Here is a 26,546-nt window from a genome sequence, read left to right on the forward strand (position 1 = left end):
CAAATCACGAGGACGCTGCATAGACACATATCTATCTATTTATCACAAGAGCTTTTTGACAAAAGGCATTGCTCATGCATCTCAATTTTAAAATGCAACTTTTATTCTGACTCTGATGACCAATTAAATGTTTTCTTTTCTCCAGTCACTCTTGTGCGGCCCAGTGGTTGGGGACCCTCGGGTAAGGCATACAAATAATGTCTCCCTTGCCCTGACCAATTCCACGTAGATTTATTAGAGCAACACAGTGGAGAACACCAGTAACAGAAATACAAATATAGAGACAAACGTACACACGATCAAAATAGTTACCGTATTTTCCGGACTATAAGTTGCTCCTGAGTATAAGTCGCACCAGCCATAAAATGCATAATAAAGAACAAAAAAACATACATAAGTCACACTGGAGTATAAGTTGCATTTTGGGGGGGAAATTTATGTGATAAAATCCAACACCAAGAACGGACATGTCATCTTTGAAGGCAAATAAAAATAAAACAACAGGCTGAATAAGAGTATGATATGCTAACGTTACATGACGCATAAACAATGAACTGAGAATGTGCCCGGTATGTTCACGTAACATTAAGAGTTATTCAAGTAACTGTAGCATAATGATCATGTGAACAAGTTTACCAAACCATCAGTGTCACTCCAAATCACTAAATCACATTAAATCTTCATCCTCGGTGTCACTTTTAAGCAACTCTGCCAACTTCAGAGGTAGAAGAGACCGTGCTTCCTCTTCTACTTCGCTGACGTCAGAGTCATTGTCTGTTTTTTTTTGTCAATGTGGAAAGCATCAACACAGGCCTATAGAGCCCCCTCTTGCGGTGAAAATAACATGTCAAATGATCGAATGTGTTAATTATTTCACACATAAATCGCTCCAGAGTATAAAACGCACCCCCGGCGAAACTATGAAAAAAACTGCGACATATAGTCCGGAAAATACGGTAAGTGGTGATAGAATTAGGCTCGTCAATTGAAATCATAACTTCAATTTGGTATATTATGTACTTTGTAAGAGAGATTACCTGAAGGTCAAAGAACTTGCTGTATCTTCTGTAAATGATGTGGGAGGTATTGTCTGAGTAGGTGACATTGATGAGATACACCTGTCAAGAAAAGAAGAGAAGGGCACCATTAAAAAAAGAGACGCAACATCTGAGGATTCTGGTACTCCACTTTTGTTTCAGTTAGGGCTGCCAAAAGTGTTTATTCTGCTCGTTGACGAATTACCAACAGCAGTCGCGATTAGTCGACTCATATGTAAATCGCAGTTTTACAAGCGTACAAGCAAGCAAGCACTGCTCTTATAACCATCATTAGTATTCATCTTGATTTTTTTAAGTCGCAGTATGTACAAATCAATAACGAAAACAAATAAGATGATAGTACAGTGCCGACATGTTTATAAATGATGGAGCAACTAAAAGTGAAAACAATGCTGTGGCCTTACAATTTTTGGCTGGAAATATTTTGTGTGTTTTAAAACGGGGCCAAAAATTAAACACGATGCAGTGTTGCACTCATACTATGAATCTAGAAATGCTTGTGAACACACTCTTCTTTTAATGTAGAAAGTGGTGAAATCAGGTGAGTAAAAATTGGGGGAAAATTCACTGTGCTAAAGAAAACTGTTGTCTTTTTAATTTTGTTTTTATTTAACCTTGATCCAAAAGGTTTTGTTTTCCATCACTAGTATACATACCGTAATTGAAAAGTAGCAAATTTACCTTCACAAAAGGTGTTATGGTATGCACCTGAAATGATATTAGGTTGAACATATTTTTTCAGCACTGTAAATTTGTATATTAAAATGAACTAGGTTATATGTTTTCTCGTGGGTCACCGTTGAGGGATTCTGACAAATAAATCAAATTCTGTTCCAATGAGTGCACTGATTCACTCTGTTTGCAAGCGACAGCTTGGGAGGTCTTTCTTTTTCCATGTCAACCACGGGCATACAAAAACTGTGTTTTAGTTGTAAAGAAATTTTAGTTCATGGACTCCTGCCGTCGTAATCCAGAGTAGACGCTAAAATATCTTATCACAGTGCTTATCAAATGGGGGGGTGTGTACCACTGGGGGTACATGAGATTTTAAAATATTTAAAAAGTAGCATCCATGCAGAGAAAAAAAATGATCACAGCAGTTGCCTGCCAGCCACCAAGAATGGTAAAGATCCTGAGTGAAGCACAAGCCCAAGTGGCTCACCTGCGCCGATGAACATCCAGGGTACGGACATACAGAGGGTGACCTCCTACAAGTACCTGGGTGTTCTTCTCAACAATAAACTAGACTGGTCGAACAACACGGACACTCTGATCGGGAAGGGGCTCTTCCTGCTCAGAAAACTGAGGTCTTTTGGATTTCAGGGGTCACTCCTTAAGAACTTCTATGACTCTGTGGTGGCCTCAGCCATTCATTATGGCATAGTCTGCTGGTCAGGCAGCATCTCAGCCCGGGAGAGAGACACTAGACCGACTGGTCAGGAGGGCCAGCTCTGTCTTGGGCTGCTCCCTGGAGACTCTGGAGGAGGTGGCCAACAGGACGATGCTAGCTAACAGCTATGATGGACAGACCCTCCCACCCCCTCCAGGCCAACGTGACAACACTGGGCAGCTCCTTCAGCCAGATACTGTCACACCCGTGCTGCAAGAAGGAGAGGTACCGCCACTCGTTCCTGCCTACCGCTGTCAGGCTATTGAATAGACAGACCTGAAAACCTGGACTCACCCCCACTCACCCATTTTAATATGCTTATATTTATATTTATATTTGATAATTTATATTTATTTATATACTTTTTGTTCTTCTACTTCGCCCTTTCATAATTTTGCTGCTGTAAATTGGGAATTTCTCCGTTGTGAGACAAATAAAGGTTTTCTTATCTTTTCTTGTCTTATCTTATGTCAGAAATGAAATCAGGTATCAGCCACAACGTGCTTGCTTTTCAGATGATCGAGCATCACCGCCGTGCTGGCATGAAAGGGAGGTTTGCATCCTATCCAGTTTTTTGGTGAAATACATCCCAACTTTCAGACTCTAAATCTGGTTAGCCATTAAAGTACAGGACCCGCAATGCTTCTGTTAACATCACGGATGATCGCGACTGAGCATGTGAGTCACAGACGAGGCATACGACCAGCAGGAGAAGCGCGAGACGAGGCAATGTCAAGAGAAAAAACAAAGCGCCAAATAGATTATACGAACACATCACTAAAACGACTCGAGTCGGCGTGACTCGTCGACTAATTTTGCCATCCTTAATACCCGTAATTCGCTGGGAAGCAGCCGAGAACAACAACACGACGACCCTATACAAGATCGTGCGGGAGCTAACCAACTCCAGGAGCAGCTCTAGCGTGCCAATCAGGAGCAAGGATGGCAGGACACCTCTAAGCGACGAGGAGCAAGAAGCAAGATGGCTGGAACACTTCAGGGAGGTTCTCAACCAACCAATGCCTCCCGTGCTCTTCAATTTCGACCAAGAGACACCAGCTCCAGCTCTAAATATTACATCGAAAGAGATATCCGAGACTGAGGTTGCCAAAGCAATCAAGGGCCTTAAGAACAACAAGGCACCGGGACTCGATGAGGTAGCTGCCGAGATGTTGAAACACGGCCAAGACGCTGTTGTGGAGAGCCTTACCCACCTGTTCAACCTGATTTGGCATGCTGAAGAGGTTCCTGCCGACTGGAGACGTGGGGTCATTGTCACGCTTCCTAAGAAGGGAAACCTCGCAGACTGCAATAACTGGCGGGGCATTACACTGCTGTCAATCCCCAGCAAGGTATTCTGCAGTGTCCTGCTACATCGCCTTAAAGATGAAGTGGATAACATCTTGAGGGAAGAGCAAGCCGGTTTCAGGAAGGGAAGGTCTTGCGCCGAACAGATCTTTACCCTTCGAAACATCATAGAGCAGTGCCAAGAACTTCAGACACCACTCATGATCAACTATATCGATTTCAAGAAAGCCTTCGACAGCATCCACCGGGAGTCACTGTGGCAGATCGTCCAGCTGTATGGTGTACCCCTCAAGTACTTCAACATCTTCAGGTCATTGTACCACAACTCAACCTGTTGTGTCAAAACCAACAGTGGCACAACTGATGATTTTGACATTGTCACTGGTGTAAGACAGGGTTGCATTCTGTCACCCCTACTCTTCATCATCATAATTGACTGTGATGAGGAAGTCCATCACAGGGGAAAAAGTTGGTATCAAGTGGGGAGGGAGCAGACTAGCTGACCTGGAATTTGCAGATGATTTGGCTCTGTTAAGTCACACCCAGCCCGCACTCCAGGAGTTGACCAACAATCTGCATGAGCACGGAGTTAAGGTCGGTTTACGAATTAGCCAGGAAAAGACCAAGGCCATGGCCGTCGGACAGCACCAACACCTTCAACCACTCACTCTACACCAACATGACAGAGTACATTGACAGCTTCACATATCTTGGGAGTAACATCTCAAATACAGGTGGTGTGGAGAAAGACGTCAACAGTAGACTTGGTAAAGCTGCGGGAGTGTTCCAACGCCTCCGCAACATCTGGTCATCGAAAGCCATCACTACGACCACCAAGCTACGCCTCTATATGTCAGTGGTTATCCCAACAGCGATTTACGCCTGTGAGACATGGATGAAGACAGCCAACATTACCAACAAGTTAGATGTCTTTCATCGGCGTTGCCTGAGATCCATCCTGAGGATCTCATGGAGAGACCACATCACCAACGAGGAGGTGATGAAGAGGGCAGGAGTGGCTGAACTGTCAGACATTGTCTCTGAAAGGAGAAGGAAAATGATCGGCCACGTACTCCGGCTGCCAAGAGAGAGACCGGCAAGTGTGGCCATGGACTGGATGCCAGAGGGTGGAAAGAGGAAGAGAGGTAGGCCAAAGAAGACGTGGAGACAGACTGCCAAAGAAGACCTCAGTGAGATGGGTGTCAGCTGGCATGGAGCAAGAAGGGTCGCCAGTGACCGGAACAAATGGAGGAGGCTCGTCGCCCAATGTTCCAAATAGGAGCGGGCGGAACTAACTAACTAACTAATACCCGTATGATGTTTTACCCCATTGTGTGTATTATCACAACGTTATTATTTGTTTTTGGTTTCACTTTAGTGATGTAGGTGTTTAATTTCCTACTCAGCCTGGCCATATTCCCGCAGTGCTCCTCCAGCAACTCCCTGCCTGCTCTGAAATGTCCCACCAGTGTAAATTTTCTGACGTTATTAAAGTTCCCTTTTATTGCTCAGTCTTTGACAAACTGTGTGCTGTTCATGTGTGCTGGAGTCTATTTTTGTCTTCTCCCGTGTAGTGTGACTTGTTAGTTGGCTTTCAGAGGTCAAATTAACTGTTTCAGGGTTTGGTGCCTTGCTCAAATGAACCCTTACATTGTTCAAGAGCTGCTATGAGAAGTTGCAATAGTTACTCATCTTCTTAGATATATATCAGATAGCACAGGCAGCAAAATTGCACAATCATAGATGTTCAAAAAAGCATGACGTGGCACTATAAAATTCATGTGGTCAGCTTCTATTCTCTTCTCTTATCCTCACTAAGGTCGCAGGTGTGCTGGGTCCTATCCCAGCTGACTTTGAACAAGAGGAAAGATACATCCAGATCTGTTCGCCAATCACAGGGCACAAATAAAACACACATTCTCAACTCACTCTCAATTCAGAAAAGCTTAGAATGCAAATCAGAGTATTGACTGTGTTTTATTGGTTAACTGTATCAGAGCCACTGATTAAACTAGGGTCTAAAAACTTACCAGTAGTTTTATCTTTAATATGTGCAGAGGGTTCTTAGTTTGGCAAAAAGCCTCTTATGTAACGAATTTCTCATGAAAGGAGTCAAAAAAGTATTTCTTGAATGACAAAAGCACAAACGAGTGTAAAATGGAAAATGACTGCTCACACGAAAAAAAGGGAAAAGAAAGACAAAGAAAAAGTCAAAGTACATTTTGTCTTCAGCGTTCGATATTTAAAAGAAACAGTTGGAATTCTACTCAAAGGAAAATGTTAATTTTGCTTTTGTTCCATAGGCAATGAATATTACTGTTCTTCTTTCTTACAAGAAGCCAACCTGTCTTTGATACAATGACCATAATGCATACTATTCAGTAAATAGAAACCTAACACAGACAACAGATATAACTTACAGTTTTGAAGGAAAAAAAACAGGTAGCAGTGATTCCGTTTTCAAGTAAAGAAAAAGAAGAAAAAGACACAGGACTTGGTGGAGCAGAGAATGTGGGCAAGCCACTAAATGCAGTGAACCCCGCCTAAACTGCTATATTTAAAATAGCATATAAAAAAAAGAAACCCATAATATTCTCTGGCTACGAAAGCATGAATGATTTTATTCCAAGAGTTCCGTTTGGAAATTTTTATTTGGTATTTAAATGAAATATTTTCACATGGAACTACATCAAGATAAAACAAATGAATAAGTAAATATTCACTTGTTGACGTAGATTAGGCTGAACAATAAAAATAAAAAAAATCTGAAAAGGTTTAGACAAAATTTTCTGAGCAGCACACCCCCCAGACCACAAAACTTGAACAGAATAAAATTAAATATACAGCAGTTCAATTCATGAGCTTTGTCCGTGCATTAAAACCCCCAATGGCTATCTTTTTGTCTGTTTATCAGTTTTCACAACTATCCTTATAAACCAAATATTCCGCATAAACCTGACTGTCTATAACTGTGTGACTCAAGTTCGTATTTCTTTACTTTATGGTAGACGCAAGAGTGTTTAGAAACTCAATTTATTAGTTTCCCTATTTGTGATGCCTGTTTTTATTTTGGCATTTCAATTCTCCAAGACAGAGAAGTCGGCAGTGAGTTTGTAGCAAATAAAACTCATTGGAAACTGGCAACAGTCTTTCATGAAACTATTACCAAACAGTCTTCAGTATACTCTTACATGTTTTTTTAAAGACCCGTAGCATCCATAGACACCCTGTCTGTAACGAATGAAGCCTGTTTACACCAAGGTTCCTAATAACTAAAAATGGACCGCTTACAGCCTAGACCCAGATAACACCAAAATGTTGATGTTTTGCTATATTTATTTGAAGGAAAAAATCTCTCTCTCTCTCCATCTCTATACATTAATTATTGATGATATGAGGGATGGATGTATAACTAACTTCCACTATACTTTCAAAAGTTAGAGCAGCATGACTTTCAATTCATTTCAAAGGGGACAATTCTTATAACCCACATCCACTGGGAGCTCCACATCTTAACATCCTGTGTAAGCCATCAATGCTGGCTCCTCAACACTGATTGACTGAATGTTAGCAAAGACTTTTTGAAGTGCCACATAAATGCCTTCGAGGAAACAGGCACACACTGTACGTCTGAATGTATTTGTCAATGAATATTACTTCCTGGTCGATTTGCTGACATGTATAATACATCAAATTCTAAATATATGACTTATTGATTTTTAGAGCCTTTTTAATTGTCATTGTCATTATGTGCAAAGACAACTGTAAGCACCCTGACCATGCATGTACCAGAGCAACAAATAACAACATTGGACACCTGCTTTGAGAATCACTTACTGTAAATGAGAACATCTGCCAGTATTTCTCTCCAACATTACAACAAACAAATAAGTGGTTTTTATTTTTTGCTTTCGCCATTTGGATTTTACAAGCATGTGCATGCACAAACATTGTGCATCCATGTTTGTAAACACGGGATGTTTATTGACGGGGATGTGTTACCAACTTGCGTTTATGGGGACACATACTGACATCCTGAAAATTATGACTGGAAGAGTGTGCACATCTGTAATATATATATATATGTATATATATATATATATATATATATATATATATAGTAGAAGTAGGTTTTAAGTCTCATGTGCATGTACGTGAGCTTTCACAATGTTTTTTTCAAAAACATCCAAGGTTGTTGTACACCAGTCATGTAAGTGCATAGAATTCACTGTTCAAAGTATAAAACAGCAGGAAATAATCCATCGATTTTCCATGACTTGTCCTCAGTTGGGCCATGGCTAAACTCGAGCCTAACTGGGCTCTTTTTGAATGAGAGGCGGGGTCGACTCAGGAATGGTCGCCTCAATCAGTGGACACCTCCAGGCAGTATGTACAAACTATTCACACTCGGCATTCCCACTAACGAATCTAAAATGTTGAGAGGAAGGCTGAATGCCCAGAGAAAACTCATGCAAGCATAGGGAGAACATGCTAACTTACTAAAAAAAAAAAAGGGTCAGCAAAGCCTGTGATTCTCTCCTCTCCTCTGTTTCACCTGAACAAATCAAGCTCTTGAGCACTTCCACACAGTCATCTCCCAAAAACAACCAACCAGGGAAAAGGTCTCATTAAAACCACACTTCTTGCATACGTCTATCAAGGTAAGCGTCTGAAAACAGGGAACCTTTTCACTTAGATAGGGCTCACCTTTTGACAGGCCAATAAATATTTTAGTTGGGAACAGCCCTCTCAAGAGATGTTTAAGGTGCAAACTAACAACTCTCTTCCAAGCGGGGCCTTTTCGTATGGCACTCTTGAAAAATATAATGGGACTGGGAGTTGTAAAGGAACCAGAAAGTGAGATTAAACATTTTTTGATGACCAAACCTTCTTATTTCATCACCTGGCTTGCACCCCAAAGGGTAAAAAAAAAAGGCTCACATATCAAACATTCACAGAAAGAGAAAGTGCATGGGTCCGTTTTGCGACTTCAGAGATTCTCGGGTCCAACAAATGCTCCCCTCTGAACAAAGCCCCCTCCTCTCACAGGATAAGCATTTCCAGCTGGTTTCTCAAACATTGCAAATGAGATTGAATGGACACCACAGACTGTGCCAGGTTTCCCCCCCCCCCCCCCCTTCCTTCTTTCTATTTTTGCATATTGAACAGCCTTGTCTCAGGAGAAATGGTAGCCTGGGAAACTAGGCCACAGATCGGCGTGTGTTATGCGTAAATCGGAAAGGCTCAGCTCTCCCAAGCTACGTTACACATGCTTTGACTATGATTTAACAACCTCTTGTGTGCGCAAAAAAGTGGCGGTATTACCAACATAATGTGTATGTCACATCACAAATGGATGGTGAATCCAAATCCCACTCAACAAAATGAATGTCACTTTCGATTTTCATTTACAAGACAACACCCTTGTGCAGATGTACATAGATGCATTTTACAGTGTACACATATATATTACCAATACATATACAGACCCTACCCCCTACCCCCTCTTTGCCAGGCTATGCTAGGGCTCTATGGTGCTCTCAATTAAATTTCACGATACGGCAGCTGAAAAGAATTATAGTTTGTACATGTACAACCAGCCGAAGTCTACTAGACTAATAAAAAACATATTTATGATGAATATTGAAACTTGGGGTAAAAATTTCTATGCACGTACGCACCGCTGGCTAGGTCCCGTTCACACTTTTGAGAGCCGCAAACGAGGATGAGTTTGAAAGTGTTTTTTTTTTAAAACACAGAAAAGACTACGTCCATGGTCTTTTCCAATGCAGGTCAGTTACAAGGGGATATCTCAACCCTTGCAACTAATCAAGGAACTCAACACAGAAGTCCAATAAATATAAGTATGTGCGTTTCCTTTCTTTTAAAGCACACACCGCTCAGGGTGAAGCTTGAGTTGTACGAGCACAACAAATGTTGTCTTTCACTTAGAGCCCGTGAATTGCTTGTGCCTGAAACATTTATGCCACTTATTGACTTTTCGGCACTGACGTGTCGAAAAGGGGGTGCTTGGCTTAAAAGTCTTAAGTCTTTAAACACCGTTTATCGCAGTGTCCTAAGGCCTATCACCAGTGTAGCTGCCTCACAGATCATTCAACACTTGTATATTGAATCTGTTTTTCCTTCCTTAAGTGCACATAGGTACCCTCACTGGCTCACCTTGATGTATAGCACAAGGCCCGAGGGTCAGATCTGGCCCGCCACATCATTTTATGTGGCCCGCGAAAGCAAATCAAGCATGTCAAGTTCCATGATGCTTGCTGAAGTCGGAACCAAAATTTCATATTTTCATATGACATATTGTCATATGTAATCCACAATAAGTTATTTTTGACTTCTGGTTTTAAAACTAGTTATTCATCAATTTGTTGTGCTCTGTGTATATAATACGGTATGTGTAGGGGATTAAAGATTTATATGGTTTCCCAAAATTCATAACGACCCTCCAAGGGAAACCGTAACTACAATGTGGCCCGCGACAAAAATGAGTTTGACACCCCTAATGTATAGGGATCTTCTTGGCCTAGTTATATCTTTTTTAAGGACTTTTCATCGGAGAACTAAAAGCCGCCTTACGGCCCTGTGACGTTTTCCATCTTTTTTGCCCTCTTGTCAGAACTGAACCGGGGAAGAGACCGTTCCGTTTTACTGACTCCAAACAGATTGAACTGAAGCTCGCAGGTCATATCACATTTGGAGCATTTAGGTGGCATTCAGAATGCAGGGACATTTGATTCCAATCATATTCCTCCTCAAATCCGATTTTTAGGCTGACTGTCCACACAGTTTTAGCAAGTGTCCAAATCGGATCTGAGCCACATCATTGACTCATCTGATGGGCTGCTGTAGCAACGACGTTGAAACGGACGCGGCGTCCAGCACCCGTAGATTTCAACGTCATGTCATCGCAACAATCGAATTTCATGTGCTTTCTAACCTGTACAGAATATAAAAGAGCCGCGTAGCTTCAATCTGAATGGGCTGAAAATCAAAAGTTGGCTGGGAGTCTGAACAAGGCCTGTGACCCATGCAGATTGATAAACAGTAGAGCTAAGATCGGTCCTAAAAAAATCGAGCCCGACTCGAACCAGCCCGAGGGTATTTAAGCCCGACCCGGCCCGAGCCCGATCACTTAGCTCTATTTGCAGGCCCGAGCTCGAAGCAAACCCGACATTTCATATTTTATTTGTGAGGACTCGGGAGGAGGAGGGGTGATTTCTGATAACAAAGCCTGTCTTTTGTGACGAAATCCAAGTTAAACAAGACTGTATAAACATTTACATCTTTTATATTTCTGTGTCTGAAGAGGTCGTCATTTTGACAGGTTGAAAATTGGGCCGTAAACCACCGCAGCAGTACGTCCTTATGAATCTGCTACTCACTTTAAGAGAGAGTAGCAGAGAGACAAAGACGTACAGTGACGGGTGGATACTCGACAGAGACTGGAAGGAGTTCTTTGAATTGTCATTGCAAGAGTTTAGTACAGTACGTGTTGTGATGAGGCGACTTCTGTTTTTTTGCGAACCACGGTCTCTCGTGGTCAAAACTATTCACGGCTTCGAAACAAAACAAAAAAAAATCAGCGAGAGAGAAGCCCGACCCGACTCGAACCCGAAGCAATGATTGACATTTCAAGGCCCGACCCGACCCGAATTTCGGACACATGCGCAGTCGTCCAAGATGCCGATACCTCTACTGAACAGTGCCCGTGTTTGTGATTTGTACTAAGAAATGCATGCAAAAGTTGTACTTCAACATTTTTGTATATTCTGAGTATTCAATGAGGTGTGCTGCTGACCTCTTGGCCGGGTCACCCTTGTGGAATATATCTTGAGCTCAACGTGTTTTATCTGGTTAAATAAATGTTATGTTACCATTATTATGATAAGTACAGTGCTTAAAACAATTATTTGACCACCTGTCATAAGAACAACGAGAGAACACAGGGTCATGAAGTGCTTTAATGCCGAACCTTTCCATTTCAGTGAGCAGTCGGCATTTTACCATTTTGAGTGGCAATGAGGAAATTGAAATGACCAGTTTCCAAATTTAAAGTGTAAAACATGACATTCAACTACTGAAACAAGACTTTTTTTTCATGTAAATAAACGAATTAGTATCTTAAAGCAACAAGATGCTTGATTTTTTTTCAGTTTTGTACAAACACTCAATTGGAAAATATATAAACAACAAAATAGGATTATTTAATAATAAAAATATCAAGTTAACACTCCCATGCTGTAGTACACTGTTGTACGGACCATCACATCAACATAAAATGCTTTGGGTAACTTAACCAAGCCATAGTAACAAAGGCAGCTATGATATAACCCTTCCGGTGGGCGTTAGTTGAAATTTTTTCAGATTAAGTTCATCTTTCTTTTTCAATTTAGTCATTTCTAAGCTTGTTTTTTGGTTTCGAATTGAGGTCATCAAGGGCAAATATTCAACAAAGACTTCTTTCAAGCAAGGGTAGTATTGATAGTGGAAAAGCAAGGCTACAATTCACTGAAGGCTGATGTGATGTGTTATTGTTCACAATGTGTGAAGAGACGTGCAATCGGACAAAATGACAGATGATACATAAAACACTACTTATTTTAAAACTTCACAGCCATGAAAAACAGAGTAAGTAGTATCTGGGTACACAGTGAAACTCATCCACAACGAACCCTACATGGGCGAAAATACCCCCCTAGTGTGAAAAAATGTTCATGCATGAAAGCCATTCCCACTTTTCTGTTCCCCATACGACGAAAAGTCCCCCTGTTCCGTTATACGAAATCTTTTTCTCTGCTCTTGCCTCGCAACGAGATTCACTACAAGGAAAACAAGCCTTCCGCAAAAGTCTAATCCAACCTCAGCATGCCACAGCGACCTCTACTGCTTCGTTCGGAAACAGCAACAGCAACCACCACACTGATTTACACATGCGCAGTCGTCCAATAATATTTGTTATTGGACTAATAACAAAAAAAACTAATAAATTATTTGTTATTAGTTTCAGACGCATTACGAACATTGCATTGCTAAAATGGCTATGAAACTGACCTTTGCAGATCAAGGAGTTAAGAAAAGCATTCACGCTTGAAGACAGGATAAAAGTAATAAAAATGAAAGATGGAGGAAGCAAAGTAAAAGACATTATGCAAGAAATTGATGTAAGTGAAAGTGAATGCTGATCGTAAATTTCTTTCCTGTTTTTTTTCTTTCTACACTGGCTATATGAAGTGTCAAATAAGTGTATGCTCATATTTATGCACTACGTATTGGAATAAAAATAAAGAGTACACACATACGTTGTGTGTGTGTGTGCGCGTGTGTGTGTGTGTGTTTACATCTGAGATCAAATTTGCTACAGTGAAAAGCCCCCTGTTGTGAAAAATTTCTTGCTGCAAACATAATTTTGTTGTAGAGGAGTTTCACTGTATTCGAAAGATGCACATGACTTACATACAGTTAACGAAAGAAAAACAAAACTACAACTAAATGGAACCTCTTAGAACACTACCTTTTTTATTATTTGTCAACTCCATGACTTACAAACTTCAAACGTTTCACACAGACCTAAGTGATGTTGATTAGGGATGTCCCAATCACGCTTTTTGGGCACCAGAATCCAAGTGTTTGGTATTCAGTATCTGCCGATACTGATTCTCAATTCAATAAAGCAAAGCATTCAGAAAAAAATAGAGCATGCGTCAGATTTTTTCCTCGAATGAATGTTTTATTGTTGTGTCAATTTATATATGTATATATACAGTAAAGTCAAACCTCGGTTTTCGTCCATAATCCGTTCCAGAAGGCTGATCGAAAACCGAAATTGTTCGAAAACCGAAACCACACTCTTTTTAAAATAAAAATGTTTACTGAACATGTCTGCTCACAATGGAAAGCAACACGAGGAAGCGTCACTTTCTCGTGTAAGGAAGGCGAGAGGAGTCAAATGGTGCATTCAAGTGCGCTCAGTTTGTTCAAGAACCGAAATCTGTTTGTCATCCTCGGCATAAAAAACTTGAAAATTTTGGTCGAAAACCAAATTGGTGAAGAACCGAGACGTTCGAAAACAGAGGTTTGATGGTATATATATATATATATATATTATATATATATATATATAGTGTGTGTGTGTGTTTTATCATGTCAGTTTTTTTGTATTGAAGCTCTTAGTTGGTTATTAGCATGAAAATCGCAAATACAGGTACCATAGCCATGACTTTTACCCATTGAAATGCTAACTTTAAACATTATACAATATCGGTGTGCAGGATGCTTTAAAATGTATTTTTATGTAGTTGCCAGTGGACGCAAATGGCACCAATTTGGTTGAATGGCCCATGCAAGCATTACCATAGATTTAGGGATTCCTCTATTTGATTCATCTTATAGTAAACAATACAATTAGATCGTTATTTATAAGCTTGTGTGTGTTAAAATGACAAGTCCACGCAGCTATGTAGTTGTTCGGTACAGGCGTGACTTCTCTCATCGAGAAACGCCACTATTGATTTATGAACTTGTTAAATGCAACCAGTGGGGAACAAGTTTGCTTGTCGCCAAATAATTTACACTTGTTCAACATCTATTTGAAGTTATGTCACTTGGACATGTCACAGTCCCTAATCTGTCACACTCTAACTGTATTGAGACTAAAAAAAACATAACATTGTGAAATATAAAACTAAGATAGTCCTGTTTTATTTGGCAAGATTATTATTTTAAGCTTTCCACAGTTAGCGACACAGACGTGTCGCAGACAAATATAGTGTCTCATAGCCGATTTTGAGTTGTCTTGACGCCTTGTAGCCTGTCTCGTGTACCCTTGGTGGTCTGTTGACTGTTGATTGCTATTTAATGTTTTTATTTGTTTATATTTAGGCCAAACAAAAAAGGATAACGGTAAAATGAAATTTCAACATAGGGTCGGTAGGTCGGACAAAGTTTTTTTTTAATCTTTTTTTTCTCCAACTATTTAAACAAAATAACCATAAAACATAAAACAAGAAGACCTTGAACCCGCCGCTCCGCGGCCGGCGCCACCGCCACCTATTTAGTTTTCTCCCCGCTCCGGACTCGGGGGGGCCGGGGCGCGCCGCCGCCGCCTCCGCTGACGTCCTCCTCCGCCCTCGGTGTTACTCGGCCCGTGGTGTTCATCAAATAGTTTGCTGATTTTTTTTCGATACATCAATGGATGCTATTTTCTCAACATTACGGTGCGAGCATGCAACTGTAACACAGAAAACGCGGTTTAAACTGTCGTCACAGATTGCGGCCGCCGCCATGTTTCAACGTTGTTGACAGACGACAGGGCAAACGACGCACGCGCTCAACTTGAATATCGCGAGAGTTTGCACCGATGTAAACCCTCTACGCAAAAATGTAGAGGGTTGTTTGAAAAAAATGCCGACCGTAAAGGTTTTTTTCGACGTAGAAATTCTCGGTCGGTCGGGTTACCGGAAACACACTACTTTCTTTCTACGCCTTATGTCTTTTATTATCCAGTTCAGTTTTCAGTGCCCTTATTTTTGTTTTCAATGCACTGCATGTTTGCACAGTGGATCAGAGGAAAGAAATTTCATCTGTACTGTATGTTGCACATAGAGCATATTTGACAATGAAGCTGACTTGACTTGAGTTGACATCCTCAACTTAAGTGAAGCATCCCAGACGCCTCACGACCACGACAATGAAAGTCTGCCCTGTCCAAAATTTAGTGCCTCTCTGATGGACCTGCGCCGATGGATTGAATCTTGACGGAAGCATGCAACGATTGGGCACGTTCTGGTTGCAGACAGAGATGTAGTGTGACATCTGACCCAGTCCAAGACACGGAATGATATTCATCTTGTAGTTTGACAGCACGGCCATTGTGAAAGAGCAAAAAGTAGTGTTCTCTGCCATGAGAAAGATTGATTTGATGAGCAAAAGCTTTCACCTACCATTCTTATGCCACACAGCTGCCACTAGGTGACAGACAGAGCAAAAACAAAGAAAAGTGTATCATAATACAATAGTTATAAAAAAAAAACAGATGTACACTGCAAACCTTAAACAGTCAATGAAAATAAATAAACAAAGTGGGTGAACACAAATGTCACATTGTACTACTTTAGGAACTAATTACCAAACAAAAACCCCATAATTTTTAATAACTATTTACAAAAACTTTAAAAGTCTTGAATAGTTGTTTGCATTTTGAACCTCATCAAAACACAAAGAATAGAACAAGGAATGACAAATTTTTATTTTATTTTAATTTTATCTGATAATTGAATGGCAGAGACTTCCAAAAAGCTTTGTTGGGCTGCTTACGTCAGTGGGTAGTCGGTATGTTGAGGCGAGAAGCCGCACCAGCTAGCTATAGCAACAAGCTTCAGCTGGCTGCGACCACACGTAAACACATTGCATTTGCGCTCCAAAGTCAGTCATCCCAGCTTCCATGGCTGCAAATAAAATACACTTCTTCCAAGTATCGTTCTCACGAAGGGATTACAAGGAGCAATGTAGGGGGCAATTAGGACATGCCATGCTAATTGCGATTAAGTACAGTTTTCACAGAAGTCTCGCTGGAACCATGTCTAAACGGAGCATGTCCATCTTTGAATAGCAAAATGGTAAGCAATTTAATAAGTGGTGAGAAAATTGATACAAAATAATGCCACACATACAAGTTTAACGGGTTATGTTACGGCGTCTCGTATGTCAACCTGTAGGAGTGGCCTAGAAGATTACTGTAAACGTACTGTATAGTAATAAAGGAAAAGCGATTCAGAAAATGAATGGATATTGAATCCATAATATTAGTCGTGTGATTTGTTTTCATGATAAAGTCCTGAGTTTTGATTTTGACTTTTGAGATCTGCACAACAAATGACATTCCAGTAGACCGTATCCTTTTATTTATTAAACTGTATTTGTGTAAATTGAGGCGTTCGTAGATTTGGAATGAATGGCTCTACGTCAAGAATGGGCAAAAAGGAGAGATGGACTTCGTTTGAACGCAGCTTTTATTATTTGTAATTAATTGCTGTCAAACATCGTTTTTTATGCCTCTTATTTAGATCGAGATCTATGCGTGCAAAAATACATTATGTAGGCTACTGTGCTTCTGTTTGCATGTGATAATTTTATATAGCAGCACTTACTGGATACATTTCTCATTTGACACAAGTCTCTCTGTCATTTCAAAATAAACCTAGAAAAGGTCAGCAGTCACAGTGTGTCCTGTATTATATATTTGTTTTTGTTTTTTAAGAGTAATTGAAAATGCATTGTGATAAATCGTTCAGACATAGACGATTGTTTTCCCTGATCGTCCAGGACACGAAAACCTACCAGACAGATGCATCATTGACTTCCAGAATTGTTTAAATCTCTCCTAAAGCCATCTGAAACAATTTGCGATCATAGTAATGCCTATTAGCAGATCGCAACGAGTACTGTCATTTGATGGGACATGGTTGTGAGAGATGAGCATAAATTATCTTTGACGAGAAGGTGATTCCACCTATTTTTTTGGTTTTGTCACAGCAGCAAGGCTCCATTCGTGGATAAAAAAAACAGCTTTAGTTGTAAGGATGCTGCTGCAGAAGGTGGGCATTAAATCGCATCGGCAAAGATGAGCAAGGCAACTCACGTAGTGTTTCGATGGACTGCGCCTTTTCTCCACGTCCACCACTTTGACGTCCAGCACGGTCCGAACCTGCATCTTGACCCTGCAAAAGCTATACATAAACGCGCCTGGCAGACAGCTGCTGCAGCTCGAATCACGCCGAATAAATCCCCGCATTCATCGCCGATTCCCAGACAGTTCCGAATAAACCGTCAGCTCCTCGCCGGCCAGTTTGGTAGTCCTCTCTGCCTTCGCCCAACCACCATCAATCCGATTAGAAACTTATCGACTGTCCGTTTAAAACAAAGCTCTGCGCCAAGCCTCGTTGACATACGCCGTCAGGGGAACGTTTACTCCTCCGCTGCCCACAAAGCACGGCGGGAGAAGGCGGCAATCACTTGAAATTCGGGTGAAATTGAAGAGAGTCCCTTTGTGTCTATCTCGGCGGCCACGAGATCCTCTGCATACCTGGACGTCACAGTCTGGTTGGATGAAAGATAGCTGCTGAGTCCAGCAGCGCCAAACGCCTCCCGTATTCCAGTTGCCGCATGGATTTCGGGGAAAGAGTGGGACGTGCTTCTCATACGTCCACGAGGCTACTTGGGAATAAAATCCTCGTGAAGAGGAGCCATTTGACAACGTATCGCCCGGTTGGTAAATGCAAGAACCGACTGGGTCTCTAAGACAACTTTTCTTCCAGGCTTAATGGGAGATTGTTACGTCGAAATAAGACGAGGGAGGTCCTCAAACACGTTGCTGGTTCATTAAGTTGTTAACAAGGCCGCGTCGGATCGGTTCAGCTGAACACTGCAGGCACTGAGTCATGAGCTGCTTTCTGGCCGGAGACATGAGCAGCTGCAAGTGTGGCTACAGATGTTCCACCCGCGACCAATCCGATGCAAGCTTTTTCAACTTGAACGCGCCCACTCAATGACTTAATGCTGCCCCCTGTACACTTTGATACGCATGCACACGTTTATGAGCGTTCATTTGACGATAATAAAACTCAGAAGATTAGACGGCAATGCAGGAACAAGAGTGCCAATAGTAATAGTTGATGAAGTCGAATTGATATAATGTATCATCATTCGGGCCCTCGTTTGCCTGTGCATCATGAATTGTTATTCTGTCACCTCAAACTCAGTGGGCAGGTACTAGGAGGCACACACAAACACACACGGGAGTGAGAGAGAGATTTCGCTTTCAGCCTTTGCAGATTGTTATCAAACATTTATGTATTTAAAAATAAATCTCTGAATTTACTAGACAGTGTCTTTAAAATGTACAGTAATTGCCACAAAAATATACATTATGCAGTATGGTCATGAAAAACAACACAATACATGTTGTATTACTTAATATGCATGCGGGTGGCCCAGTGGGCGACTGGTTCGCACATCGGCCTCACACTGCAGAGGTGCAAGGTTCAATTCCGGCTCCGGCCTTCCTGTGTGGAGTTTGCATGTTCTCCCCCTGCCTGCGTGGGTGTTCTCCAGTTTCCTCCCACATTCAAAAAACATGCATGGCAGGCTGATTGGACACTCCAAAATTGTCACTAGGTATGAGTGTGGGCATGGATGGTTGTTCATCTATGTGTGCCCTGCGATTGGCTGGTAACCAGTTCAGGGTGTACCCCGCCGACTGCCCAAAGACAGCTGGGATAGGCTCCAGCACGCCCCGTGACCCTTGTGAGGATAAGCGAATCAGAAAATGGATGGCTGGTTGGCTGGATGATATGCATTTTGCAACTTTGGAATAAAAAGCTACGGCATGCCTTAATGAATTTTTGTAATTTTTATTTAAAGAATTAAGAAACAAAGTCAGTTTGATCACTAACCCCAGCCTAAATAATAAAATAAGTAAAATAGTTTTCTCTCGTGCTGATAATGTCACTGTTGCACTCCAGTGATTTGAGAACCAGCTCAAGCGCTGCTTTGCTCACATTCACGCTGTGGCGCTGTCTGACTGAAGACAGGATGTGCAAGATGTGGCAACCCTTCTCCTGATCTAAAGAGACAAGGAAACTGCCGTAAGAACATAGGTAAAGTGGTGTTCAACCTGTAGGAGGTGGTAACGTTGATATAAAATGGAGTCACGTACACTTCTCTCTTTTTGAGTCTTCTCTGATTATGTCTTTGACTGCCATAAGTAGATCTTTATCCTGTGCAGTCACCTAGCAAGGAACACAAAAGTCAAAATTATCCACCATGATACTTCAGACTGACCTTGAGTTAATGGAAATCATCTCTTCTGTTTCCTACGAAATAGACTTCATCCTGGGATTTAACCTTGCAGTACACAACGCCCTCATCCTGTAAAAGTTGCAAGGCCTCTTTAAGGAGCACATGTAGTTGCTGACATGTAGACGGCCCCGCCACATGCTCCTAAAACAACAGCACAGAATTATAATACTCAACAATTCTCAGTAATGTTCTTTATCAACATCCAATGAATGTGGCAATGCCAGTCGACAGTGTGACGCACCTGGCCTGCAGGTGCTATTTCAGGACAGCTCGGGAAGAGAGGCTGCAGGATGTCCTCAATATCATATAGTCTGAACTTGCTCACAGCCCTCTGCTCTAAGAAATCTTTGATGATTTGCGTTGCCTTACTGAGGGAGCTGATGGGAGACTCACTGAAAACCAGACGGGGGAAAAAATTGAGCTGAAAACACTTAGAATTGCTTTCAGATTCCTTCCGATAAGAACTATAGTCCTATATTTGGGTATTGAGGGGGGAGAAATGGGCTAAAACTCTTCGGATGCCTGTCATTCTGGCACAAACAAATGATCACGCTTTTCATTTAGAAAATGGTTTATTTCCTCCGGTAACTGTGATTCCAAATCTTAGTAGTTCCATTTTCCGTTTTTTTCCAAATTTTCCCCGACTCAAACACAACACACAACGTAAGACAACATGCAACTCGGTCAAGAAATGAGATGCTTCATCAGATTCACACAACTGTCACTCATGACGGTACTTATTTAACCCTTTGCGGGGTTATGCGCCACTCTGTGTTCGAAACATGGAATGACATGACCCAAAAAATGGGGAAAAAACAGAAATACTTAGGTAATATGCAATATGACTTCAACATGACAACTTTCGCCAGAGACTGTATGCTTTAACATGTATGTGTCAGTGTGGCGTTCTTTTGGGACAGCATCCTTACCGTGCGGAGATATTTTGTAGGTGGAGTGGTTTGTCATAGAACTCTCTGTACAGCTGTAAAACATCAATCATCCATTCAATCTGGACTGCCATCACTGGGTCATTCACTTTATCTGGGGAAACACACAGCACAAACGTGATGGCCACAGGATGGAGATTGTATGGATCCTCTGTAGTGGGAATTTGACATTTAACAGTGCTAAATTGTATCGTATGTGAACGTGTATCCTTGTGTCAACTAATCATGCTCTCTCTAAGTGTTGCTATGCAAAGTTGGTTGCTGTGCAAGGTTGTGCATCAAACTTCATCCTGCTGTCTGTAAGTGTTGCTATGCAAAGTTCGTTGCTATGCTAGGTTGTCATTTTCCTGTAAGTCAGGCTTTGCAGATTGTTATCAATTATCAAACATTTATGTATTTAAAAATAAATCTCAGAATTTACTAGACCTCAGGAAACTGAGGTCTTTTGGGGTTCAGGGGTCGCTCCTTAAGACTTTCTATAACTCGGTGGTGGCCTCGGCCATCCATTATGGCATTGTCTGCTGGTCAGGCAGCATCTCAGCCCGGGACAGAAAGAGACTGGAGCGACTGGTCAGGAAGGCCAGTTCTGTCCTGGGCTGCTCCCTTGACACTCTGGAGGAGGTGGGCAACAGAAGGATGCTAACTAAGCTAAAAGCTATGATGGACAGTCCCTCCCACCTCCTCCAGCCCGCCCTGACAGCACTAGGTAGCTCCTTCAGCCAGAGACTGTTACACCCGCGCTGCAAGAAGGAGAGATACAGACGCTCCTTCCTACCGACTGCTGTCAGGCTGCTGAATAAAAATAGCAACAATAATATTAATAATAATTAAATGATGTGAAAAACAACTGTAAATAGCACTGCGATTTATCCATTTTGTATTTATATTGCACTTAATTGAACGGTGTTTGTTTGTTTTTTCTTCTTCTTTCTGCCTACATTCTTGCTGCTGGAGGCTGTAAATTTCCCCAGTGTGGGACAAATAAAGGATATCTTATCTTAACCACTCCCAAGAAGAAAATGACTGACTGGGGAGATGCTCCATCACAGATCTGTAAATGATGTTTCTCCATCAATTGTAGCTAAAATAAATCTCATTGTTGAACAAAGACTTTCGTTGTCTTGGTTTCCCAGGACAAGGCTCCCGTGTGTGTGTCTCTGTGGTTGGCTACAAGCGCATGAGAGAAAGTCATGTGAATGAAGTACCTGTGGTGAGAGAGCACTACACATCATTTTTACGCACTTCAATTATGTGAGCATATGATTTTGGCCATAACAGCATCTTGGGAGTATCATTACGAGCTGCAGTACCAGGCAAAAGTAAGAACACTCTTTCTTTAGCATATTGAATCAATGTGAAAATGTCTAAACTGGCATCAGTGTATAGCAGGTTATTTGTGATGAGTTAGTCATTTCCTCACATGAATGTGCACTCATTATCATGACTGGAGTGAAATGTGTTGCATCGGAATAGATTAAACATATTTAGAATGTACGCACAAAATTGTTGCTACCCCTCTTTTAATGAAAGAAAAACCCACAGCAGTCACACAAGTAATCAACAAAAGTCAGAATAAAGAAACATTGAAATAAAATTACGTAACCAAGAAAAATACGACATCTTTTGAATTGTAGATGAGAATTATTTTTAAATAAATAAACTCATGAAACAGGTTTGGTTGTTCAGAGTGCCCCAAAAAAGGGAGACCAGTGCAGTCAGTGCAAGTTCAGAAAATGGAGCTGACCGCGCTTCACCTCCGACAGCAAGTGTGGATGACGACGCATCCGCTAAATAAGTATGTCATAGTTTTTTTTTTTATATTAAAATGGCTTACCTGCCAGAGTCCTGCATAGCATTGTGGCCAAAGTTGCAATCCTGGTGAATTAACTGCCTTGCCAATCCTTGTAGAAACCAAAACAAAGTCGATATGACTACTTCAGTACTTCTAGCAGGAGTTGCTTCTTCTTAATCTTCTTCTTTGGTAGTCATGGCAACTTAGTTTCGTTTCCACAAGGATTTAGAAGACGCATTAATCCACAAGGATTGTACCTTTGGTTACAATGCGACGCAGGATTCTGGTTATTTTAAGATATAAAGAAAGACTTGAAGATACTAGTTATTACGCGGACGCTTCATCATCCTCATGCACTCTTATTAATTTCTTATTAAATTCTGGCATTATTTGACGAATAGCTTTTCATGTTTCGATGTTATGCAGTCATTTTCTGTCATGTTTGTAAATATTACTGTGCATCATGAATATTGCACTTAGGCTTGATTTGGAGAAAGTTGTGAAGCAAATCGAAAACGCAATATCGGTCAGAAAAAAAATTGCAATTCTGTGTTTTCCTAAAATCATTCCACTTTTTGCCTCATAAAACTCGTCCGTCTGCATGGTAAAGCACTGTTCAATGAGTTCTGAAGCATTTGGCTGAATTTGAGCAAATAAAATTCCCCAAAACACTTCAGAACCCCTTCACTCACAGAAGGTGGAGGCCATAATCTCCCTCTTTTGCCTTGATGTCTTCACTTGTCCTCTGACACGCAGAAGCTCTCCAATCTCGAGGCGGAAGTGGGTCTGCTGGGCCTGTTTCATCTTTTTCACCTCAACAGCTAGATTAAAGCTGTGCTGAAGGTCATCGCTTGGTTTTCCCCTGTCTGGAGTTCAAAAAATAATATATTATACAATATAGTTATATTTAGGATGACTTAGATATGAATTTCGCAATAATCAATTACTTCTGTTGGCAAAGAAAAGAGGCAGATGATACCCTGGATTGATCACCAACCATTCAAACTCACCTATAGGCATGCTGCTTTTAGGATTGTGGGAACAAGGTGCAATGACAACCTTGGCAAGTGTGGTGAAAACATGTCCAAATAAGTCCATATGCCCAGCATTAAACCAAAACCTGTCTTGCTGTGAGAGAACAATGTCAGATGGCTATTGAACTGATATGTTGTGCAAAAGAATGCTGAAAAATAATTCATCAAAAGCATTTTAAAGCTGCACTAATTGTCTTGCTTGCACAGTGATTTTTCCCTTTTTTCAGCAATCATAAAGTTAAAAGAGATTTGATTCCAGTAAAAAAAACAAAGAAGGCTTGTCCTTGGTCAATGTTGAGGGGGAAAAAATCATTTTAATAGGGGTCACCAACTCTGGTCCTCGAGGGCCTCTATCTTGCATGTTTTAGATGTTTCCCTCCTCCAACCCACCTGATTCAAATGATCAGGATCCTTATCAGGAGCTGAGCTGACCATTTGAACCACGTGTGTTGAAGGAGAGAAACATCTAAAACATGCACGGTAGGGACCTTTGAGGACTGCAGTTGGTAACCCGTGTTAGACATTGCACTGAATGGCATTTTATATTGTACTTTTTATTTCGTTTGCTACTTGTTTTTCTCATCCTGATAGCACATTATAAACACAGTCTCACATTTACCAGAATCCAACTCCTCTTTCATCGGGTCATTCTTCCAACACAAGCAGTTTATGACACCAGTGCCATCGTCTACTGTAAATAAAGAGGGGATGAGGGTGACAAAATAGTTTAAAAACTATTACTATGCTTAACAATATCACGGGAAGCATACAATTTGTGACAGTAGATGCTGGTAAATAACACATTATTTTTAGGGCAAAATTACCTCCATAACAGAAGAAGTCCTCTCTTTCCCTCTTATAAACGACTGTCCCAAGTACGTCAACCTTGTGGATCGGATGTGACTTGTAGAAATAAATATCTGATCCAGAAAAAGGGCAGATTAGCGTCGTACTCTTAGTGTGATAGCTTTTAGGATTGACTGCATGTTGACCAAAGCAAGCTTCCTGGATAGTACAAGACATGCAAACAACAATTTACCTGGCACTTGACAGGACTCTCTCATCTGGAGGATGTCTGTCACATGTAACCTGGCGAATGCAGAAAATATCGGGTCCAATCCCCACAACATGGAGGGGAGCTCTTCTGCAGGATCCATTGTACTCGGCTAATGCCGATAAATCATTTCGACAGGTACATCGGATGCGTTTCTCTGCGGTGCCCTTGCAAGGAAGCAAGCTAGCTGCGAGTGTAGCTTTTTGTTAAAAAAAAAAAAAAAAAAAAACATCGGTCACGTGACATAGCTGTTAATTTAGTTTTATTTTTTTTCTTGTATAGTGTTTGATGTTTAGTTAATGGCGCTAAGTATGCGATAATATGATTTACGACACTTTAATAGGTGGACTGAATTCTTACAGTTTCATTTTAAAAATACAGTTAAAACAGCGCGCCGAAAAATACTGAGGGTTCCTGGGACTTGTAGTTCAGTTTACACACAATAGTACAAAGGAAACAATGCCACATGCAGAACACGACGATGTCACTCAACTCTCTTCCAAGTCCTCCGTAAACAATCATTTCCTCTAAAACGTCCTGTTTCGTCGGTCTTCTTTTGTAGAAGAGGGCAGCAAACGACCTTTATCCGCGCAAACTCAGCGTGAAGTAAATGAAACACGACGTCGCGCGCACGCGGGGACGCGCATTGATTCTAAATCCGCTAGATTACCAAACCCATTTCTAGTAGGAGGATGGATGTTTTAGCTCATGTCGAAGTACGCGTATCTGTAATATAAACGGATTTATGGTTAAGAGTTTTAAACATTTTTACTCTTCGGAACTACTTGTAAAGATATTCGCTTTACTTCTTTCAGATATTGGTTGAGGAAGGAAACCTACGGAGCCATTGGTCACCCAGAGTACGTACCAGATCAACGTACACCTTTGCAGAAATTGAATAGCCTTGTTCTGAATTTCTGACGCCAGGACGAGTCCTGGAAAGTCTATGCCTTTTGGATGACCTACGATGTACAAAAGAACACAGAGTTTTCTGGACTGGTTTGTCGAGTGTCAGAGGCTAAGCTAGGTTTTGGACTGTAGTCAAAACTGCTGTAAGAATCAGACTTTACGGCCCTTCTCCGCTGTATACTACATGGTGCAACAAAAGAGATTCAAATTTCGACTCGTTTCAGCAATTTCAAAGTCAATTACCTATGCGTCAATATGTCATTCTTTAACTTGCGTAAAATATTTAAATTGGGGTCTGAGAAGAAGAAGAAACAATATGAGCATGTCCGAAGAGATGAAAACCCGGAGGAAATATGGACCATTATCGGTGAATTGGGAGATGGAGCCTTTGGAAAAGTGTTCAAGGTATGTAATGTCAAACTGTACTTTTTAAAATGTAGATGAGTTTGTGTAACTGCACCAGGAGGCGACTCGCAAGTGCCAGCAGTGCCAGCTCAGATTGTTGATTTTTTTTTTGTTTGGTTTTTGTTGTTGTTGTTCCAACCTTGTGATCGAACTGTGTCAATTCTGATTGCCGAGGACCTTCTCATTCCACATGATTGGTTGAACTGTTCTCACACTGCGAAAAGCAGCAAATCAACCATGGTTTCAAACATTGGATATGTTTTATCTTGTACATTATTTTTATCAGGTATTATTAATTGGTTTTAGAATTTACACGGCCAATGTAAAAAGCTACAGTTGTATTGATGTCAGAACTTGTGTGTTGCAAATGAATGACTGAGTCTAACATTTCCTTGAAAGTATTCAGTAGCTTTAAAAAATTAATTTTTTTCTTCATGTGGAGATAGCTAAAGAAGAAGATTTAACAAAGAAATCACTGAACCAGCAAGAATTTGAAATACGTTATCAATTGTGATTACATGCCAGCTACATACCAGTTCTCAAGAGTCTGTTTTATTCCATAAGTAGAAGCATTGTGCATCTTTATGCAACACAGTTTTTGTGGGAATCAAGAAAATGTGTTTGTCAAACCATCATTCCAATGTATCATCAGAAATAGTCTTTCTTAGCCAAGATGTTTTTATCTTGTTCCATGTTGTGCCATTTCTACACTACATTATTGCACAATAACTTTGCCACAAGTGGCCAAACGTGCTTCATCCCAGACCAGCAGA

General features: G+C 41.0%; 3 protein-coding genes across 12 annotated transcripts in view; 1 reads left to right on the forward strand and 2 right to left on the reverse strand.

The window, feature by feature from the left end:
• LOC147200757 (SH3 and PX domain-containing protein 2A-like) overlaps positions 1-18,226 on the reverse strand; it is a 121,332-nt gene extending 103,106 nt beyond the window's left edge. For all 4 annotated transcript variants that reach the window (XM_086119241.1, XM_086119240.1, XM_086119239.1 and 1 more), the window contains exons 1-2: positions 17,414-18,226; positions 1,038-1,118 (exon numbers count right to left, since the gene is read on the reverse strand). In XM_086119241.1, the coding sequence (XP_085975367.1) occupies positions 1,038-1,118; positions 17,414-17,566 (234 nt within the window). In that variant the 5' untranslated portion in view covers positions 17,567-18,226. The remainder of the gene's footprint in view (positions 1-1,037; positions 1,119-17,413) is intronic.
• Positions 18,227-19,168: 942 nt separating this feature from the next.
• Positions 19,169-25,079, reverse strand: stn1 (STN1 subunit of CST complex). 7 transcript variants are annotated; one of them, XM_086119440.1, is made up of 10 exons: positions 24,953-25,079; positions 24,445-24,658; positions 24,230-24,325; positions 24,019-24,096; positions 23,064-23,237; positions 20,562-20,673; positions 19,874-20,024; positions 19,651-19,773; positions 19,490-19,562; positions 19,169-19,396 (listed from the first exon to the last, which is right to left on the reverse strand). In XM_086119440.1, the coding sequence occupies exons 2-10, from the start codon at positions 24,560-24,562 to the stop codon at positions 19,233-19,235; spliced, it is 1,089 nt and encodes a 362-aa protein (XP_085975566.1). In that variant the 5' UTR covers positions 24,563-24,658; positions 24,953-25,079; the 3' UTR covers positions 19,169-19,232. The 7 variants fall into 7 exon arrangements, with proteins under 7 accessions (XP_085975566.1, XP_085975569.1, XP_085975567.1 ...); XM_086119443.1 differs by lacking the exon at positions 24,953-25,079 and having other exon boundaries at positions 24,025-24,093; positions 24,445-24,698; XM_086119441.1 differs by lacking the exon at positions 24,953-25,079 and having other exon boundaries at positions 24,019-24,093; positions 24,445-24,698.
• LOC147200760 (STE20-like serine/threonine-protein kinase) overlaps positions 24,971-26,546 on the forward strand; it is a 29,918-nt gene continuing 28,342 nt past the window's right edge. The window contains exon 1 of the mRNA XM_086119438.1: positions 24,971-25,773. Coding sequence (XP_085975564.1) covers positions 25,624-25,773 — 150 coding nt within the window. The 5' untranslated portion in view covers positions 24,971-25,623. The remainder of the gene's footprint in view (positions 25,774-26,546) is intronic.

Source organism: Hippocampus guttulatus, chromosome 9 (assembly GCF_054856545.1).
Source record: "Hippocampus guttulatus isolate MCC_2025c chromosome 9, RoL_Hgut_1.0, whole genome shotgun sequence".
Classification (NCBI taxonomy): Eukaryota; Metazoa; Chordata; class Actinopteri; order Syngnathiformes; family Syngnathidae; genus Hippocampus; species Hippocampus guttulatus.